This window comes from Pseudorasbora parva, chromosome 13 (assembly GCF_024679245.1).
Source record: "Pseudorasbora parva isolate DD20220531a chromosome 13, ASM2467924v1, whole genome shotgun sequence".
NCBI classification, from domain to species: domain Eukaryota; kingdom Metazoa; phylum Chordata; class Actinopteri; order Cypriniformes; family Gobionidae; genus Pseudorasbora; species Pseudorasbora parva.
Genome location: NC_090184.1, coordinates 21,137,171 through 21,159,097, shown reverse-complemented (window position 1 = coordinate 21,159,097; position 21,927 = coordinate 21,137,171). Strand labels below are relative to the sequence as shown.

At 38.6% G+C, this 21,927-nt stretch overlaps 1 protein-coding gene across 37 annotated transcripts in view; it reads left to right on the top strand.

The window, feature by feature from the left end:
• Nucleotides 1-21,927, top strand: part of rimbp2b (RIMS binding protein 2b) — a 200,214-nt gene that overhangs the window by 106,069 nt on the left and 72,218 nt on the right. For all 37 annotated transcript variants that reach the window (XR_010897538.1, XR_010897542.1, XR_010897541.1 and 34 more), the window contains one exon: nucleotides 6,554-6,643. Coding sequence is in view for 28 of the 37 variants with exons in the window: in XM_067413427.1 (XP_067269528.1) it covers nucleotides 6,554-6,643 (90 nt within the window). In the remaining 9 variants the exon portion in view is untranslated. The remainder of the gene's footprint in view (nucleotides 1-6,553; nucleotides 6,644-21,927) is intronic.

Here is a 21,927-nt window from a genome sequence, read left to right as displayed (position 1 = left end):
TTCCAGCAGAATGAATAGGATGTTTTCGTAATGACCTCCCTCGTGGCATCCCTCCCATTTTTCAGTTTTTTTTTTTTTTATTTGCAGCTCATGCAAATTATGCTGCTGCAGAATCAGCACTGAGTCTCCCGGGCTGCTTCATGCAATTTGTTAGTGTTACACATTCGATGTGAATCAAGTTTATATGTGTCTAATCTGTAATCATTAGCTCTCTCTCCTGTACACTGGGTCACTCCATTTTTTTTCTCAAGGCTTAGTCTATCATCCATTCAGAGTTTTTCTGGATCGATGTTTAGAGCGTGGGCTGCCAATGCAATCATGTGCAGCTCCGGAGAGATTGGAAGTGACTGCAGCGAATTGACGCTAGTTGAAATGACAATGGCCTTTTGATGGGAGTGAATGGAGAGAAATGGAGGTGATCTTAGTTCTGTTATAAGGCAGAAGTGTGTGTGTCTGTGTATCTATGTGTGTTTGTGTAGTTTGGAAGTGTCACTACCCTCAAAAAAAAAAAATTATGCCCAATAAATAAGATTTTTGTATTTTGATTGCATATAAACTTTCCATCCATTTCGATAACCTATTTCTAACATAAAGAAAGTAATAAACTTTATGTGATATGTATGTGTAAGTCATATATAAATCAAACGTTTATGAATGAGATTTATGTAAAAGTTTCAATAAATCCAATTTGTTTTAAATAAATAAGAAACAGGATTTTGGATTATGTAATAACCCCTATACACTTAAAATGTTTCCCATTTATGTAATTTTAATTCAGACAGGGATTCAGACAGCTAGTCCATACCCTTAAAATGTTCCACCAATATACTACGCTAATTTTGTCAACCTGCAAGCCAACCAATCAAAGTTGTTCAATTGTTGCAAATTTCAAAATTAACGTTAAAGGGATAGTTCACCCACAAATGCACCCATATATTCCTTCTGTTGAACACAAAATATTATATTTTTAAGAATGCTGGTAACCAGACAGTTGACTATAACCATTTTCCTGCTGTGGAAGTCAATGCCTACAGTCAACCGTTCGGTTACTAAAGTTCTTTGAAATATCTTCTTTTGTGTTCAACAGAAGAAGTTTTTTACAGGTTTGGAACAACTTGGGGGTGAGTAAATCATGACAAAATTTAGACAAACCAACCATTTATATTTACATTTATAACAGATAGAAGGTTGACACACACACTTACCACATATTCAGGCACCTCACGCTTGATGTTTAGGTCTTCATTCTCAGATAAGCATAAGAAAAAACAAAACATGAAATTAGTCATCAACTTTGATTAAATAAGGCTGAATTTTAAAAAGGATAGTTAAAATGTTGTCATCTTCAGAACGCAAATTAAGATTTCTGTCACTCTGTAGCCAGTCCACACAACTACTTTTTGATGCTTCAAAAAGTTCATAAAGAAATTGTAAAACTAATCCATATAATTGAGTGGTTTAGTCCGTGCTGCGTAATATGAGAATTAACCTCATTGGTTCTCACACTTCAAGCTAACATGAAACTTAAATGAAACTTAACAATAAGTTTCATTTATTAGCATTAGAACAGGGGTCTCAAAATCAACTTGTAATAATAAAATATGGGGGACCAGTTTTTTTATTTTTATAAAACATAAAGAAACAGAACAGTGAACACAAATCTGGGTGTAATTGTTGTTGGAAAATCTTTTTGGGACTATTTGCTAACAATATTTGCATTAATTTGCATCAAATATATTATTAGTCCCAAGATTCTTCGCATTAGTGAATAAATACATAGAGCTGCTGGTATTATTTGAATTCCTTAATGGTCTGGTGGTAGAATTTTTGTAAACTATGTCAAAGTTTCCGGGGTCTAATCAATTATTTTATTTTTTATTTTATGTTTATCAATGATTTTATATTAAGAGCATCGATACGTTTGTGTGTATTTTTTGTTTTGTGATTTCACTGAATAGTCTCTATCCGCAACGGCATTAAGCGATAGATTGACACGCTCGTCTGTGTGTGAAGACTGTGCCAAAAGAGAACGTAAACCCCGCCTACTTTGATTTGATTGGCCATCTCAATCATTTTAACACTGACGAGTGTTGTTAGACCACATTTCGTTTCGACTGTCTGATCAGCCTCAAATTCTGTTCCTGTCAATCACGCAGTGTCAACCAATTAGACTGCATGAGGGAGGGCCGAGCTAACTCTCTCTCTTTCTCACACACACATACACAAACACACACACACAAAGTGAGGCAGCTTGTTATTCTGAAAATAAAAGCGTGGCAAGCATGTCAAGCGTGTCACACATAACGACTCTCAAAAAGGTGTTTCAGAACAAGACGCGGGCCGCACTAACACTAAATTTTGGTGTCAAGTAGGGGGGCCACAAAATATCCCGAGGCCCATGGGCTGCAAATTTGAGAACCATGGTTTAGATGTAACAATGTAAAAGTAACAATAAATGGTGGTTAACTGACTCTTACATTTACATAGCTTTTTTCCACTGTTTTGGTTTCATTCATTCACTTTCCAGATTACCTATGTATGCGTGATGTTTGTTAAGACTAGTTATGGGTTCATGATCGAACAATATCCATTCTGAGAGTTGATAGATTATCAATACTGAGTGTTGGCTGTATGAACAGGTCAATTGACTGTGATATTAATTCTGCTACATCAAATTAATTCTGACCAAAAATTTGTATGTCCCGATTCTTTCTATTTCTGAGTTTCTATTTCTGAGTTTCTATTTCTAAGTTTCTGAGCTCAAACTTGGCATCATCCAACTACGACCTCTACGACGTCCTCTAGCGGATGGAAATGTTACAGAGTGCACCTTTAAATCTTTTTGTAAAGTTTTATCAGGTTTTTTTGTCTTAGAAACTTACAAGCACATTTTTTTATATTATGCTCCTGAAATATGAGATTGGGAATCACCACTCTGAGCTATACATTTTTCCTCTGTAGAAAAAAACAATTGGAAGACAATATTTTCATCCTCCTTAAAAGCCCCAGCATATCGGAAGCCACACACACATGGAGATGTGCATGCAAACACACAGACACTCACATCTGTGGCTCTTGCTTGAAGATAACTTGAGTAAGTGACACTTGTGTCACACCACATAGATGTTGTTGGAGTGTAATTAAGTTTTCCTCTTGCAATGAGGGGAGAATCTGAAGCTGTGTGGGATGGGGGTTTGGTTAGGAGGCGTATGTAAATTTTCTGCAGCATTCAAGATTAACCAATGATTTGAGAAGTTAACCTAATTATACAGAGCTATTCAAAGGTGTACAGATGATTCAATCATAAAACCACCATGCTGTCTAAAGTGCTGAGTGCTTTTCTCCTCTCGTCTTTTCCCTGAGTAATGCCTCATCAGCATTACTTTCATGTACTTCTCACTTTTTCTCTCTGTCTGTCTCTCTCAATTACATTTTAATTTCAGTTTACTGTGATTTATTGGTATAACAAGAACAGTATCTTTGTATTATATGTACAGTAAAAATATGGAAAATATGGTAAAATAATTGTTGCAAAACCAATCAAAATTGAATTAAATTACTGTTCAAAACTTTGGGTAAGATGTATTTATTTATTTAAAGGGGGAGGGGGTGAAATGCTGTTTCATGCATACTGAGCTTTTTACACTGTTAAAGACTTGGATTCCCATCCTAAACATAGACTAACGCCCGTTTCACACATACTCCGTCTGCAGTGCGTGTGCGGTGCGTGTTGCGTTGCAGGATCCGTACGCCCTGAAGTGCTTTCACATATGCTGCGTTTGCAGTCCGCAACTGATCCGCTGTTGCATACCACAAACACAGTATTTATTAATTATTTTTTATTTAAAATCCAAAAGTTTTTACTGAACATACCTCGTCAGAATTCCAATTCTGCTGCAGACGCAACGCTCCTGGAAGCTGTCATCCGTTAACATGGGTACCGAAAAAAATACGCACCGCACACGCACTGCAGATGGAGTATGTGTGAAACAGGCGTAAGTTTCAAAAACTAATGTTGGACGTTTGATGGAGTATTTCTGTGTCAAAAATACTCCTTCCGGTTTCTCACAAGTTTCGGAGAGTTTTTTCGAGTATGGCTCGGCTTGACGTTAATAAGAGCAGAAGGTCCTTGTATGGGCCGTACGGGCTCTTCTCCCAGTAGGGTGCGCGCGCTCGTGACTAAAGCGAGAGAGGAAATGCACGCCAATAAACACTCCGCGCTGCGCTCCACTTTATTCATATGGGTGACATCAAGCGACTTCAACGCTTCAGCACAGCATTCCGGGAAGGCAGCGCTGCATTTGAACCGTTTTGAACGCAGAAATGACGGGAAGCTTCACAACATCGCTTCAGTCGCGTCTCAAAGTGGATGTCCACGGCCACTGCTGTCACAGGACTTCACCAAATCATACCAAAGAAGTGTGTTTTTGACGGAGCGGTCCCAGCGATAAAGGTTCGGTCCTGCTTTTGAAGCAGCTGGTGAGTAAAACTGCTTCAAATGTCTCTGCTGTTGGCTACCGTCGCGTGAGTAAACATCAGTAAACGACACGATCGCGTGCTTCGTCATTCAAATGCGCTAACGGTTACTCCATTGTTGTTCTATGTATAACGTTACACTAGTCTGACATGCAAAACCGTTTTGCTTGCTACTGCTAAGGTTTAGTCGAATATAATAGTCCATAAACCGAATCATGTCCTCATAAACTGCGAGTAAAGACAAACAAATGTTGACAGACCACTAAATACAGTACATACCACAGAGACGGACGTCCTGATGTTGTTGCTTCTCCTGTTCAATTTATTTCAGCCTCAGAGTTGATTCTGGATCATTATCTGTATTAGCTGAGATAGCCATGGGTTTCTCCACACTTGAGGACGTCACCGCTTTGCTCGCACTCGTCATTCTTTAGCTCCGCCCACACGATACGCCTCCAGCCGCTCGTTTTTTTCCGGAAAGACTCGGTACAGCCTATATTTCTTTTATAAATATAATAAAACTAAAGACTTTTCGGAGATATGAAGGATGCAACGCTACTCTATAGGTACTCAAGATTGACATGAGATTGACTGAAACTGAGTGAAACTGAGTCTTTAAAGAAGTATGCTTACCTAGCCTAGAAATCTAGACGCACCCTAGCGGCAGCAAATTTAATCTGCCCGCGAGTGTCGTCTAGCAAATCTCAATACCCTTCTGAGTTGTATTCGCCTAACTCTTGCCGGGCCAATCACATCGTGTATAGAGTCGGTGGGCGGGGCCGTAATGACGATGGCCGAGTTGCGTTTGCGTGCTGCTAGTAAACACAGAAACTGGCGAACGGCGGCGGTCTTTCGAATCAGCTTTGACCGCGACTCTGGAAGACTTGGAGTTAAGCTTTTCTCTGAGAAAAGAACAAAGTACGGCACTGAAGTCATTCTTAAAAAGGGAAGATGTGTTCGGAGTTTTGCTGACCGGATACGGTGAATGTTTAATCTGTCAACAAGCTCTGTTTCACCTTCGTTGCTCTGGTTGGTTGTAGCGCTATCCTATCACGTGCAGAGGGAGTTTGAAAGACAACCGTTTATCCCGCCCCTCGGATTGAGCCCTGTCAATGGTGAGTTTCCAGACCAAACATCTTGATGTGGGTCTGGCTTGTCAGGCTAATGCTTACCAAGACCCCGCCAAAGTGGCTAGTGGGAGTGGCTATGTTACACCACAGTTGAAATCCACCCGCAAATGGCAGGTTGTCGGGTGTTAAATGTCAAGCTCTGCACACTTGATATCAGGCATGATAAAACATGGCACTCGTGGTAAATCAAGAAAACAAGATTTAAAAAATAAGACTAGCTGTGTTGAGCTATATAACAAAGATTTTCAACTATGTTTTCAAGATTTTCTGTTGATGAATGCATTTTTGATGTCGCAATGGTTTCTACGAAATAAAGTTTATAGAGGGTATACCTAGAAATAGAGGGTAACGCGGGTATGATGTCATTGATAGTCGACACAGACATTGATAGTCCATGTCTTGATTAAAATTTCTCATTTCTCTGTATTTAAATATTCTTGGAAACATTTAGGATAATGTAAGTACTCAAGTTAACAAAATATAATATAACATTGTTCGAGTGGTTTTTAGATATTTTAATCCAAAAAGCCTTTAATATAATATAATATTAATTTCCTCATGTTACTTAGGGCATGCAGGTTTAGTGATGGACTCTCTGTTCTAGGTGTTTTGTGTGGAGACAGCATGATTTCTGTTGACTACTGATCTCTGTAGTCCAAACCCTCAGTGTCAGTCTTTCTAAGACAGATGGGCAGCAGCCTCTGTCTCTTACTGCCTTCACTCACTCTCTCCCTGTCTTGCTTTCCTCAAGATGAATAATGCATTGACCAACACCAGCTGCGTTGGAAACTCACTGTTCTTACCAGGAATACACCCTGCCTCTAAACGTGTGTTTATCAGTGTGTGCCTGTGAATATTTCAGCTAGACACAATCACACTTGAGAATTTGTACCACAAAACTGAGAATCTAACCTTTCTGTTTGTGTGTGTTGTTTGTGTGTTGACAGGAGAGTGAGCTTCAGCATGTTCTGCAGGAGAAAGCACGTCTGAATCTCCGGTTGTTCAACGATACCCAGAAGGCAGCAAAATATGAGCAGGTAAGCAGTCGGTCTCATTGTAGCTTAAGGCTGCATGACAAACACTCGCCATCTACTTGCTCACACACACACAATGGCATTGTAATCCGTTCGCACCATCATTTGTTCCCTGGTGGAGAGCACTAATGGTGTTTTTGCCACTTGAGTGGAAGTAGAGGATTGTTCCTCATAAAGCTGGAGGCCTTGGGCTGCCGGCATACATTTCAGCATCCTCTAACTCAATCCGGCAAGTCCCCCTGCCCCGCTGGAGCACAGCAGTGACCACCCACTCACTCATGAGATTGATGAGTTTATCTCTGAATGGGTGTATCAATGCACAGTGTATGAGTATGGATGATCTGTGTGGAGATTTAAATGTAATGCTGATTTTGGTTCATGCTAAAGGAGAAATACTGGATGAATAAGGTTTACTTTAAAGTAAAGATTGTTTTGGCTTTTATAATTATAGGACAGTATGTAGACAGAAAGCAAATTGGAATTGAGAGGGGGAGACGATCGGAAATGTCCACGAGTTGGGACTCGAACTCGGGTTGCCTGAAGCTCAACTGCACTATATGTATTTAGGAAATTAATACTTTTATTTAGCAAGAGAGCACATTCAATTGATCAAAAGTGACAGTAAAGGCATTTATTACATAAGATTTCTATTTAACTTAATATTCAACAAAAAATCCTGGAAATGTATCACAGTTTTCATAAAAATACTAAGCAGCTGTTTTCATCATTGATAATAATAATAAATGTTTCTTGAACATCAAATCAGCATATTAGAATGATTTCTGAAGGATCATGTGACACTGAAGACTGGAGTAATGATGCTGACACTTCAGCTTTTCCATCACAGGAATAAATTACATTTTAAAATATAGTAGAATAGAAAACAGTTACTAATATATCAGTTGCTAAATATTTGTCATACTATTTCTTTTCTATATATTCTTAACATAATATTTCTGTTTCTTATGCCTTGGTTAGCATAAGAAACTTCTTACAAAAACAAAAAACACAATCCCATATTTTTGAACGATGCTGTAATTATATTTTTCTATTAAAGAATGTGCAGTGCACTTTTTTCTGACCAGCAATAATTATTTGTAGCCAGTAAATGTTTGAATTCACTCGCAATTAGCCAAAAGCTGTACCTGTCAATGGTCAGAATGTTGTACACTTAGTACTTTCAAACTGGCAAAGAGTCTGCTGAAGCGCTAAAAGATTCCAATAATAACAGAAAAGGTCATGAATACTTTAATCTGACTGAAATGAACATTGCTACTTCATGAATCAAGTTAATCATTTAATAAATCTTTTAAATAGTCTCTTTCCATGTGTTAAATCAAGCTGCATTGGCATGCGCAGCCATACTGTACCATGACAGGTAATTGCTCTGCATTTTATTAAATATTATGAGGTTTAGAATTCCAAGTAAGTGTTAATTTAGTGTCATTGATATATTGTTATAGCTTTTGTTAAAATTTTTAATTAGTTTTTAAATAAATATATATATATATATATATATTCATTGTTTTCCCTTTAAATTTAGTTATAGTCCTTTTGTTGTTTGTATATTTATATTTTTATTTTTTCTTATGGTTTATTTATTTTAAGGTATTTAAAACAAAATATTAATAACGTTATATAGGGGAAATAGCCTGTGCTTTATAATCAAAAAGTGCATATTTACAAATGGGGATACACCATTTATGCCAATAAAACAAGTATATTGTGTTCATTACTCCCACCCAGGTATCTAGGTATTAAATTATAGGTTAATTATGAGGTTATGATTTCTACCTTATAAGGGTCCAGGGCCCAAAAAGAACCTCTTGTTAATATGGAGTATCTGTGATGAACTGTACTTTAATAAGTCACAACAATCCCCTGCTATGGGCACTGCCATTGTTACAATCTGCAGCGGAAGGTATTTTTATGACATAATATGCGGTTATTATGTGAAAATATATTGTTTTAACAACATAACATATAGGGGTGTAATGATACATCGTTATATCAATATATATGTGACGATATACAACAGTGATGTAAACGATATGATTTGCGATATAGATTAGTGCAGTGTTCAGATACGCACTGTTATAGCATGCCAGAAATAAAGCACTGGAGGTTTTCTGAGTCAAAGGGCACATTTCTGCTCGCTTTTAGCTCTAGGTATTAATGTATTTTTGGGTGTTTTCTAAGCTACCATTTGTTTGTGTCTACTGTATAGAGCTTGTGTCTGTGCGTTGGTCCTTAAAGGGTAAAAATGTAATTTCCTGGACAGTGAAGTCGATGCCCCTTGTGATGTTGATCTTGCGATGAGGGTCTTGAAGTTATGAGTTTGTGCATGTTGTCATGGAAAAGCAATTTCCTGAAGGCCCGGTTTATGACAGCGTCAAGAAACGTTGTTGAACAAGATATTGTAAGATGGTTTGTGGCATGTATGTTTGTGCTTAACTCAGCATATCTATTGGAGACTTTTCTTCAAGGGTCTGAAGAGTGGATATGAAGAAGTACTGCTCTTTGGAACTGGCAGATATTACATTCTTGAGCAGCAGCATGTTTACAAGTGCTAGTTTGTCACGGCACTGATGGACCATAACTGCCATCACACAGACTTATATCACTCACATACGCAACACTACACATCACTTATGTTCTTGTTACCAAACACTGCAGTTTCTGAACTCTGACAAAAATGCACAGGTACAATAAAATAAAGATTTTCCATCAGTGTCATATAAATGTTGTTTCATTAGTATACTCTAGTGCTAGATTAAAGGAGTAGTTAACTTTAAAATGAAAATTACACCATGATTTTCTCACCCTCAAGCCATCCTAGGTGTATATGACTTTCTTCTTTTTGATGAACACAGTTGGAGTTATATTAATAAATATCCTGACGCTTCCAAGTTTTATAATGGCACTGACGGGGTGCATGAAATTTGCAGCTCAAAAAAGTCCATTCATCCATCATAGAGATTCTCCACATGGCTTCGGGCGGTTAATAAAGGCCTTCTGAAGTGAATCGATTGGTTTTTGTAAGAAAAATATCCATATTTAGCACGTTGTAAAATAAAATATCTAGTCTGGCAAAAAGCATAACTGCCGCGACAATGACGTTGGACGTGGCGTTAGCGTTTTGAACTTTAAAGAGGCGTTAAACATTCTTTCGTAAGTTGAATATGGAAGGCGGTCTGCCGGAAGCTAGATATTTTACTTCATAAAATTTTAAATATGGATTTTTTTCTTGCACAAATGCTTTGATTCACTTCAGAAGGCCTTTATCAACCCCCCAGAGCCTTGTGGATTACTTTTATTATGGATCGATGCACTTTTTGGGGCTTCAAATTTTGGGCTGCTGCTCACTGCCATTATAAAGCTTGGAATAGCCAGGATATTTTTTAATATTTAACTTTGATTGTATTTGTCCGAAAGAAGAATGTCATATACACCTAGAATGGCTTGAGGGTGAGTAAATTATGGGATATTTAAATTATTGGGTGAACTATCCCTTTAAGAGATTTAGGGATGCATGATATTGGATTTTTGCCGATATATCACTTAAAATGATTCTTGTTGAAGATAAATACATTTTAATAAAGTTCTTTTTATGATGAGTATATTAAAAGTTCTGAAAATAACAATAATTAAGCCAGTCCTTTTTCACCCCAGATCCAGCTGTAACCTAAATATTGTATTTTTGGATTTAACGTTTGTGCACATAAAGTGGGGGTGCCATGACATCCGTTGATGCTGTCTTTCAATTCTACAATTATTGTAGAGCTCCTTGGATTATTTTTCATCATCCATTTCCTAAAATTTTATTACAGATTAATTCACTGTATATAAAAGTATTTAATTTACAAGTGTCATGCTTGTGATTTATGACATCATTACTGATTTGTTTATTTAGAACAAGAAGTAACTTCAACTTCAAGTAACTTCATTGTATAACTGTAACTATAACAACATAACTATAACTATAACTGTAATAACAGCGCCCCCACTATTAAATCGGTATAAATATATAGCAGGCTGGCGGGCAGGCACTAGGACCCGGAGGAGCTTCTGCTGCTGTGGAGGCTGCCGTACACGCTAGAGAGTGAAGAGACGCGATTGGGCTAGTTTTGGTCTATTTGTTGTGGAAACCGGTCAAATCTGCTGCTGACGGTCATGCGCATTCACAAATTCAAGGCAGAATTTAAAAACAGTCAATATAAATCACTGTACATGCAATGTATTTGCTTGTTTTCACTTCAAGAATGACCGCAGTGCTCACCGTGAGTTATTACATGCAAGCGCATATCAACACGTTATCATATCGGCAAGGCGTATGGGCATAATTTTTTCATATTGGCCGATGCCGATTTTTATATTTTACGTGTTTATCGGCCGATTCCGATGCCGTGCCGATAATATTGTGCATCCCTAAAGAGATTAAAGGAACACTCCACCGTTTTTAAAAATAGGGATTATTCAAGTTCTTTCCTACATTTAGATATGTGGGAATGCATTTTGTCTCAGTGCATGTTTTAGTTTGGCAGGGTCGCCGCTAGCTTAGCTTAGCATAATGAATAGAATCCTATGTTACCAGCTAGCATGTCCCAAGTAAAAGTGTATATATTATGGGAAAGCACAGGCGAAGCACTGCTACTTGGGCGCGGAGATATCACGGCTCTCATCCTCATGTCCTCCAGGTATTGAGCGATCGCAATGTGTTGCGTGATATCTCTGTGCCTAAGAAGCAGTGCTTCGCCTGTGATGCCCCATAATATAGTCCCAAGTCAATATCTGCCTACGAAATCGCCTAGTCTTAATCTGCATCACTATTTGTACTCATGAAAACAGTAGATTTGCCCACATATCTAAATGTAGGAAAGATGTTGAATAAGCCCTATTTCTAAAAACAGTGGAGTGTTCCTTTAATCGTAAACATTTGGGTCTTTGGTTTCATTCGTTCCTTGCTTTCTCCAATTTCAATTGTTTTCTATAATCAAACAGCAGCAGCACAGCTGTTGCACCTGTGAACTATAATCGTCTGCTTTGGTCCTCTTTTGATGTGCACTTTTCTGGTCTCCCCTAGTTCTGTCTCACACCCGCATGTGTGATCTGTTATCTCTGATTTATGCCTGCTAGCATCAGCACCCCTGTAGCCTGCTTATAGTTAATCTTTTAGTCATGTCTGTGTCAGTATTTAGTTGAAGGCACATCTTGGCATCCCATCCTGGCAGAGCAGTGTCCTCCCGCTGAGCTGTTCGAAGGTAGGTCTAGTCCGATACGTCCGAGTAAGTGTGTTGTCAAATGCTGTTGCAAAATAGGATCCTCGCTCACTCATTAGACATTTATGAATGCTGTTCCTGTGAGGCCGATAGAAATACGGAGGAAGGTAAAGGAGAGAGAAAGAAAAGGCAGTGTTATGAAGGAACCCCAGTAATGCAAAATCACCGGAAAGTCTTTGTACGGTGAGTGTGTGATATTTATAAGGAGTTACAGTATAACAATTCCCCCAACTTATGGTCTGTGAGTTCTAGCTGTACACTGTATGCATTTATCTTGTACAAAGCTGAAATGCTTATAGGCGAGCTTGGGAGTAAATGGGAGTAAATCCCCACAGCCATAATCCAACATCTAGCAGAATACCTTCCCAAAGGAGTGGAAGCTGTTAGGGAGGAAACTCCTTATTAATGCTAATGGGTTTTGGGTCATTGACATGACACATATTTTTCACTCTTTTCTATCAATTTAAAGATGCAATTCATACTTTCATACATTCAAAAAACATTTTTATTTAGCAGAAAAACAAAACTGAGAATAAAGTTCATTCAACTCTTTCCCCGCCAGTGTTTTTGCCAGCCAGCACCAGCGTTTTTTTATCATTTTCACAGAAATGTCATGGCACCCAGAATATTTTGTTGTGTAAATATAATACGTGCACTATATCAAAAGAATGAACAGACCCTCTGCTTAAAAAAACAAAACAAAAACAAAACAATTTTATTCTAGCTTTATGCATGCTTTTTTTTTGTCAATACTTGAATATTTTGGTAAAGTTTCATAAAAATAAAATAAAAAAAATAGAGCAATAAGCTGATGCAATAATGTTTTTGCCAAAGACTATATCTGGATCGAATTCAGGCTAATAGTCAAAAAAATCGAGTTCAGTGTAAATCGAGTTCCTCATCACCCCTAATGCTTGGACAGTCCTGTAGCTTATCCTGGGTCGACATTTCATTCAGTAACATTAGGCAGTTTTGATTTATATGGTGTGTAATGTTGATGATTGTGTTATTTTTCACATGCATACGATTTGATATGATATTGCTTGTTTCTGCAACTTGCTACTTAGATTTCAGTACTCTCCCTAGTGCATAACAGTGAAAACTTGGAAACCTGGAAAATTCTGTGTTTGGCAGGGAAAGTGTTAATAAGCCTAATAAATTCATTAATAAAATGTATTTAATAATGAATGCTCAAATAAAAAGTTCAAATAAAGACTGAAATAAATAGTTTAAATTGCAAATTTAAATTGCACATTAGCAGTTTGTGCAGCTGTTTTAATTATACATTTTTGTCCATTATTATAATTATATTATATAATTATGTCCACTCCAATTCATTGTTCAAAGATTCATTAAATGGTGGCTGTAATAAAAACCGTCTTTCCACGGTTAAAACACAGATTGAGCGATTACATGAGACATACACCGGCCAGGCATAACATTATGACCACCTTCCTAATATTGTGTTTGTCCCGCTTTCGCTGCCAAAGCAACGCTTACCCATCAAGGCATGGACTCTTCTAGACCCATGAAGGTGTGCTGTGGTATCTGTCACCAAAATGTTAGTCCTGTAAGTCCTGTAAATTGCAAGCTGGGGCCTTCATGGATTGGACTTGTTTGTTCATCACATCCCACAGATGCTTGCTTTGATTAAGATCTGGGGAATTTGGATGCCAAGTCAACACCTCAAACTCGTTGTGGTACTCAAACTATTCCTGTGATACTATTTCTTTGTAGCAGGGCTCATTGTCCTACTAAAAGAGGCCACAGCCACCAGAGAATATTGTTTCCTTGAAAGGCATGGTCTGCAACAATCCTTAAGTAGGTGGTAAGTGTCAGTAAAGAAAGAAAAAAGAAAAGAAAGTGTGATTCATGAGACCAGGCCACTTTCTTCCATTGTTCCATGGTCCAGTTGGGATCCTCATGTCCCCAGTGTTGCCACTTTCTGTGATTAGCATGTGCACACTGACTGGTCTGTGGTTATGTGGTTATTCTGACACCTTTCTATCAGAATCAGCATTCACTTCTTGAGCAATCTGAGCAACAGTAGCTCGTCTGTTTGATCAGACCACACGGGCCAGCCTTCACTCCCCACGTGCATCAATGAGCCTTAGCCGCCCATGACCCTGTCGTCGGTTCATCACTGTTCCTTCCTTGGACCACTTTTGATAGATACTGACCACTGCAGACCAGGAACACCTCACAAGGGCTGCAGTTTTGGAGATGCTCCGACCCAGTCGTCTAGCCATCACAATTTGGCCCTTGTCCAACTCGCTCAAATCCTTATGCTTGCCCATTTTTTCTGCTTCTAACACATCAACTTTGAAGACAAAATGTTCACTTACTTCCTAATATATCTTCACCTGGTCATAATGTTATGCCAGATCGGTGTATTTCTTTCAACATGCCAAATGCATATATCAAAATAATGTGAACATATAAATAAAATGTATATTTTATACGTATACATTATTTATTTATTTTTTATTTATTTATTTAATTCAGGTTGTAAAATAAAAAATCTTCCCAAAAGTTATTTATTACAATTGTAAGAACTTTCCTTTTAAGATTTTTTCCTTTATTGGGTGAATAGTCTGCAGAGATTGGCCTTTTTCACCTTATTTTGCAACCCAGAATTAAGCTCTCTTTTTTCTTTTTCTTTTTGAATGTGCAAGACTTCCAATAAATTAGCTGCTATATAAAAATGTTATTATAAAATAATGATAACAACAATTAAAAGTTTGCAATATAAAGCAGCATAACAGACCTGTTTTTATACAGGTAACATAACTGAAAGCGAATGACACTGAAAGCCTGACACATTCAAGTTACAGATGCCTGCGCCCATTCTTTCTTGAAAAATAAGGTGGGTATATATTGGCCTACATCACAAGCTATAGTACAAACAGCTCCTTATGCTAAACTGAGAGCAGTAATGGTGTGACGTGTGAGTCATGTGAGCCTGTTCTTGCTTGAAAAGAATGGTCCTTCATGCATCACTTATTTTGTGAGCCCCCACCCCATCTCAAATAGCTGTTTTAGAGTGAGACATCATTGAATCTCCAGCTCTGTCCCAGCTCTTAGAATGGCAGTCATCCAGATGGCAGCTGTTCCATCCCTATACAGTTTGTGTATATCCATTCTGTTACTGGCTCAGCATTACTGTAGCGCCTTCAACCTTTTTTTCTGAGACATTTTGGTGGACAAAGAGATTGTCAAAATAAACGTATTTTACACCTGGTCTAAAATAACATGTATACATACATGCACTGTATTGCCAAAAGTTTTGGGACACCTGCTTTTACATGCACATGAGCTTTAACGGCATCCCATTCTTAATCCATAGGGTTTAATATGGAGTTGGCCCACCATTTGAAGCTATAACAGCTTCAACTCTTCTGGCAGGGCATTTTAATGCATAATGCATTTTTTATTCAAACTAAGCTGTCCTATAACAGACGATCATATCCCCCCACGACGATGGTTATGTTACGAACCGTCACATTTGATTCAAAGCATAACCCTCATCACCAATTCTGAAACCGGCACACCCCTAATTGTAAAGTGTTACTACTATTACAATAGTTATCATTGGGTGCGTTTACATGCACGTTCGTAAGCCGATTATGCCCAATAAGCCGACAATGAACATGGTCGTGTAAACGCGGTAACCTTAACCGGTTTTCTTTTATCGGAGTAATGTCATAAACGGCGTAAGCATAAACCGGTCGGGACAGGTAGTATTTTGCCTCTTACCCTGATTTTGCGCTACATGTAAACGCATTAACCTGCTTTCTGTCGGCTTATTGGAGTGCGCATGTGTGATAGGTGACAAAAACGCAAACTTAGAGCAGATTTAAATGCATTCAGACAGAGCGAGCTAGCGTTTTGCATGAAATAAGGACATATCACAAACGCAGACTCGTTTAAGACCCAAAATTGTTTAAAGATGTGTTCTCATCTCATGTAATCCTGGACCTGGCCTGTAGACCCGTTCGCAATTTGGTGTTGGGGGAATTTCTCATTTGAACTGAGTTAGTGGGTCCCTAGACATGAAAAATCACAGAGGTGCTCGTCCGCCATAGTGCCACGAATGACGTAGTGGTCAAATCAAATATGGCCGCCATCGGATGACGATGAAAATCCAACATATTTGTTTCTGAATGTTTATACACATGTAATACCTCTATTTTGACTAATTATGGTATGTGGAATTCATTTCTGCTATTGATATGACCATATTGGGTGATTTTGACCTTAAAGGGGGGGTGAAACACTCAGTTTCAGTCAATCTCATGTCAGTCTTGAGTACCTATAGAGTAGTATTGCATCCTTCATATCTCCGAAAAGTCTTTAGTTTTATTATATTTATAAAAGAAATATGGGCTGTACCGAGTCTTTCCGGAAAAAACCGAGCGCCTGGAGGCGTATCGTGTGGGCGGAGCTAAAGAAAGACGAGAGCGGACAAAGCGGTGACGTCCTCAAGTGTGGAGAAACCCATCGCTATCTCAGCTAATACAGATAATGATCCAGAATCAAATCTGAGGCTGAAATAAATTAAACAGGAGAAAAATTAACAGCAGGATTTGTGTGTGTTTACTCGCAGTTTGATTCGGTTTATGGACTATTGTATGCGACTAAACCTTAGCAGTAGCAAGCAAAACGGTTTTGCACGTCAGACTAGTGTAACGTTATACATAGAACAACAATGGAGTCCGTTAGCGCATTTGAATGACGAAGCACGCGATTGTGTCGTTTACTGATGTTTACTCACGCGACGATAGCCGACAGCACAGACATTTGAAGCAGTTTTACTCACCGGCTGCTTCCAAAGCAGGACCGAACCTTTATCACTGGGACCGCTCCGTCAGAAACACACTTCTTTGGTATGATTTGGTGAAGTCCTGACAGCAGTGACCGTGGAGATCCACTTTGAGACGCGACTGAAGATATGTTGTGAAGCTTCCCGTCATTTCTGCGTTCAAATCGGTTCAAATGCAGCGCTGCCTTCCCAGAATGCTGTGCTGAAGCGTTGAAGTCGCTTGACGTCACCCGTAGGAATAAAGTGGAGCGCAGCGTGGAGTGTTTATGGGCGTGCATTTCCTCTCTCGCTCTAATCACGCGCGCTCACCCTACCGGGAGAAGAGCCCGTACGGCCCATACAAGGACCTTCCGCTCTGTCCACGTCAAGCCGAGCCATACCCGAAAAAAACTCTCCGAAACTTGTGAGAAATCGGAAGGAGTATTTTTAACACAGAAATACTCCATCAAACGTCCAACATTATTTTTTGAAACTTTGTCTATGTTTAGGATGGGAATCCAAGTCTTTAACAGTGGAAAGCTCAGTATGCATGAAACAGCATTTCACCCCCCCCCCCCCAAATGGCATGGTCATAGTCATTTTCCTATTTTAACGAATCTCAAAAGACATGTACATGCGAACTAACTAAATTTATAGTCTGCCCTTATACTGTGTATTGTGTATACAATACTGGACAGAGTTCACAAAAAATAAGAGGACAAGATTTAACTTTTCTTGTATTTTACCAGGAGTATCAAAAGATACTTCTCACTTCATCTCACTATTGAGCATCGCACCAATTGATCAACAGTGAGCATGCTATCATCTTGATGCGTCACTGACAAAGACAGTGGTTAAAGGACATATTCTGACTGGAGATGACTGTATGAGCAACATGGGGACTAAACTTGCTGCTATGGCTTCTGACCCAGTGCAATACTTAGCCAACTTTGAAGAGGCAGACACCTTGACAGAGCAAGATGCAGCTAAGACATTTGATGATTTCAGGATAGAAATCTACACCAGAGGAAGTTCTGGAATTGATGCTCTCCCTTCCACAAGTAGTGGGATCAGAGGCCACATCCAACGAGGGGCTTTTCTGGTTCATACGACATGCCACTTGCTTGCAACTTTGGCACACCCCTGCCATCAAAATGTCTGAAGCCCATACCACGAAGTCTGCTCACAGTAAAGCCCCTTTCACACTGCGATTTCGGCAAATACACGGATAATGCGACCCGGCATTTGTTCCCGGGCCGCTAGATTTGGCCCATTCACACTGCCAGCGAAATGCCGTAATATGTGCGCTTTCACACACAACGCTTAACGGTCCCGGGTCGAGTTGACACGTGACATCCTGATGTGACGTATAATGGCGAGCGATCTCCGCTTCAGCGCGGATAGTAAGGAGCTCCGTGGTCTCGACTTGTGTCCAGTTTGCACACATTTCTGCTTGTTTAATTTTAGTTTCTTTTGTATACGAACACTCTGCGTTTAAAACACCAACGAGCTCTTCTGGCACTGCAGGGTTGTGTTATTGAAAAAACAAGCTCTAGGAGTCGCACGATAACTACGTACACGTTGCGGCATTAGTTTCGGCTTTTGTTCACACAGCGCTCGTCCTGGGTCGAATACCGCAATGTTACTAGGTCCCCGACCCGGGTCGAATTCGGTAATCAATCCCGGGACGTGGTTGCTTTCACACAGAAGGCGACCCGGCAATGTTCCGGGAATATTGCGGGTCCGACGTGCAGTGTGAAAGGGGCTTAAGTAAGTGTGCAGGCAAGTGTGACAATCGCCGATGTGGCTTTTGTGCTGCTGAAGTTCATGCACCATATTCTGCCATGGAAAAATCATCCTGTAAAAACCCATCCCACTAACATGCATGAACACATACAGTACACTTTGAGAGAAATCAGACTATATGGTGCACTTTTAGTTCATTTGATATGATGTAATTTGTATCAGTTTTATTGCTTCTTTAGCTTAGAAATCTAGACACACCCTAGCGGCAGCAAAGCTAATTTGCAGCCAGGGTAGTCTAGCAACTCTTCGTTGAATTGTGAGCTGTAAAAAACAAACTCTGGTCAGGCCAATCAAATTGTGTATAGAGTCGGTGGGCGGGCTTAATATAATGACAGCAGAGTTGCGGAGGTTCCGCGTGCTACTTGTAAACAAAGAAGCTGGCAAACAGCGTTCTTTCAAATTGGCTTTGGCCGCGACTCTGGAAGACTCAGAGTTAAGCTTTTCTTTGAGAAAAGAACGGTACTGAAATCATTCTTAAGAAAGGAAGATGTGTTCGGAGTTTTGCCGACCGGATACAGCGAAAGTTTAATCTATCAACTAGTTCCACTTCACCTTCTTTGTTGCTCTGGTTGGTTGTAGCTCTATCCTATTGCGTGCAGAGTGAATTTGAAAGACAACCGTTTATCCCGCCTCTCAGATCGAGCCCTGTCAATGGGAAGTTCCTAGGCCCAACATCTTGTCAGGCTATTGCTACATAGTTTTATTTGCACCCAGTTGTTTATCATTGTACTAACACCCAATTAAACTAAAACTTCAAAGAGGATGTTTATAATTGTTACATTTCTTCTCTTCATGTCTTGTTATAATTAAAACAAATAATTGAAGGAAACAATAATAAGTGACTATAAAGAAAAAAATATTTTTTTATAAAAAATGATGTTGACCTTGATATTTCAATGACAAGATGATCCTTAATGTTAAAAAAATATTAGCAATGAATGTTAAATGTCAGATTTAGTAGAATTAAACTTATTGCATCTGGCTTTTATTCCTAATAATGGCCAAGTTATGGCCAAGGTCTTCTGAATAGGAAAATTACCTTGACCATGCCTGTTAAAGGTCAAAATTCACCCATTATGGTCATAACAATATCAGAAATTAATTCCACATACAATAGGAAGTCTAAATAGAGGTATTACATGTGTATATACATTCAGAAACATAGAAGTTGGATTTTCATCATCATCCATCGGCGGCCATATTTGATTTGACCACTACGTCATTCGTGGCACTATGGCGGACGAGCACCTCTGTGATTTTTCATGTCTAGGGACCCACTAACTCAGTTCAAATGAGAAATTCCCCCAACACCAAATTGCGAACGGGTCTACAGGACAGGTACTGGATTAATGCAGCAGAAGTAGGAGAGGTTTAGTCAAAACGCTTCATAACTGCATAAGGGATAATATGAGCAGTAAATCTCTCGCTGACACAGCGCACGCTTTATTTAACATCACAACTGATGTAACATTTGAAAAACTCAGATACAAACATTATTATTTTTGACGGCACCACAAGGAAATAACCCGGTTTATTAATAAAGTCATGAAAAAGCGGTTTAGTTGCATTGTCAGTTTACTGGTTTGCATGTAAACGCACCCATTGATGCACTTTACATTGTTTGCACATTCATGTACACATTCGTGGCAAGAAAAGTTTTTTTTAAATATATATATAAATTCAAATAAAACAAAAATAAAGGACTTTTTTCTTTGCTATAGTAGCTGACTATTGGTGAAATAGGAGTAATGTACAGGTGTGATTATACTCTTATACTCTATACATACATTGTTTCCCAAGGTTTATCTTTCCTAATGGTTATTATGGTTGAATAAATCTTAAACCACAAAAATATTATGTTTTACAATAAATGTTCCCTCTAAAGTACGCAAATTGAGGCAATGTGAATAAGACAGTCCTGTAACAGCACAATGCCTTTAACACATGAAACAACATTCACAGCATTTTGGGAAATAATTGAGAAGGACTTTGATCAGATATGGTTGGATCATGAAATGTTGCACTTTGATATTATTGGTATATTATTGGATATTATTTTACCTGCCCACATGCTTTGGTTATCAGAGCATAAAATCAAGTTGTTTCAAAGGTGGACAAAGTTATAACATTTTCATAACAGATTATAGAAGCTTTTTTCTTTTCTTTTTTTAAGAAATATGGCCAATTTTGATATCATGTTCTGTTTAATTTATACTTGAGTGTCTTTTGCCCAACACCACTATGACTATCCAATGACATGCCCATTGAATGTCATAAGAATCAACGATACAAGCGTAATAGGTCAAACACATTTCCTCTAGAACAAGCATATTCAGCTGTAATTGCTGTTGCAGTAGGTGTGTGTGTCAGGTTGCAGATAAGAGATGAGTGTCAGATTGGACAGGCGTGGAGTGTGTACTTGCTGCCTCGGACTCTGTCAGGTCAGCTTTTTATCATGACTGACGCTGCGATCGATACAGGACGTCAACCCCTCTGCTCTCTGTCTCTAAATACACAACTCTCACCCCAGAGCTCAGTGCTGACTACACATGCTCCATTTATCCCATACAAGAAGACAAACAGAATATATCATTTATCATATCATCCAGTATTTAATAGCAAAATTTTATCATTTGAAAAATTATGAAACAATGGAGAAGATGTAATTTGTATTATTATTATATATTATATTATAGTGACTAATATTATAATATAGTTATTATTGATGTACTTTACATTATTGATATGCATTTCAATTTTACTTAAAGGTGTACACAGTAACCTTTTCTCATTTCAAATATTTTACACAAAGAAATATTTTGTAATATTAATCATTCGTATTTAACTTTTTTGTACAAAATTGGTTTTATATGTTTTTATTTTATTTTTGTTTGTTTGCTTCTTGCTGGCTGTTGTTGAAATAGTAGTTCTTTGCAGCTGTGGTTATAGCTAAACTGAAGTAAAAACAGTCTTACAGTGGAGCAGATGTGCCTAGTCAGGAGATGAGCATCTAGAGCTGCCCTCTCAGACCCTGATGTTTGCTTGAGGTTGGTAGATTGTTGAACGGCTTCATCTATTAGCCTTGTGGCCACATGGGTCCAGATGGTGTTATTCATACATGATCTTCCTCTGCCTTACTGCAGATCCAAAGATAACCACTGCAGTTTGACGCTCACAATTACTATTTTACAGTTTTTCTCAATCGCTAAAACACTAAAACCCATTGGCTGAAGAAATTTCTAAGTTGCCTGAACTCATTTAGCTAATTGTGCAGTCTGTTGTTAACACCTTCAACCATTTCACATGGTAAAACACAATTTGCAGATCTCACTTAGTCTTTTCAGCAAAACTCTGAACACATCCTTCTCAAAACACATTCTGCTCTCTAATGCATATCATCC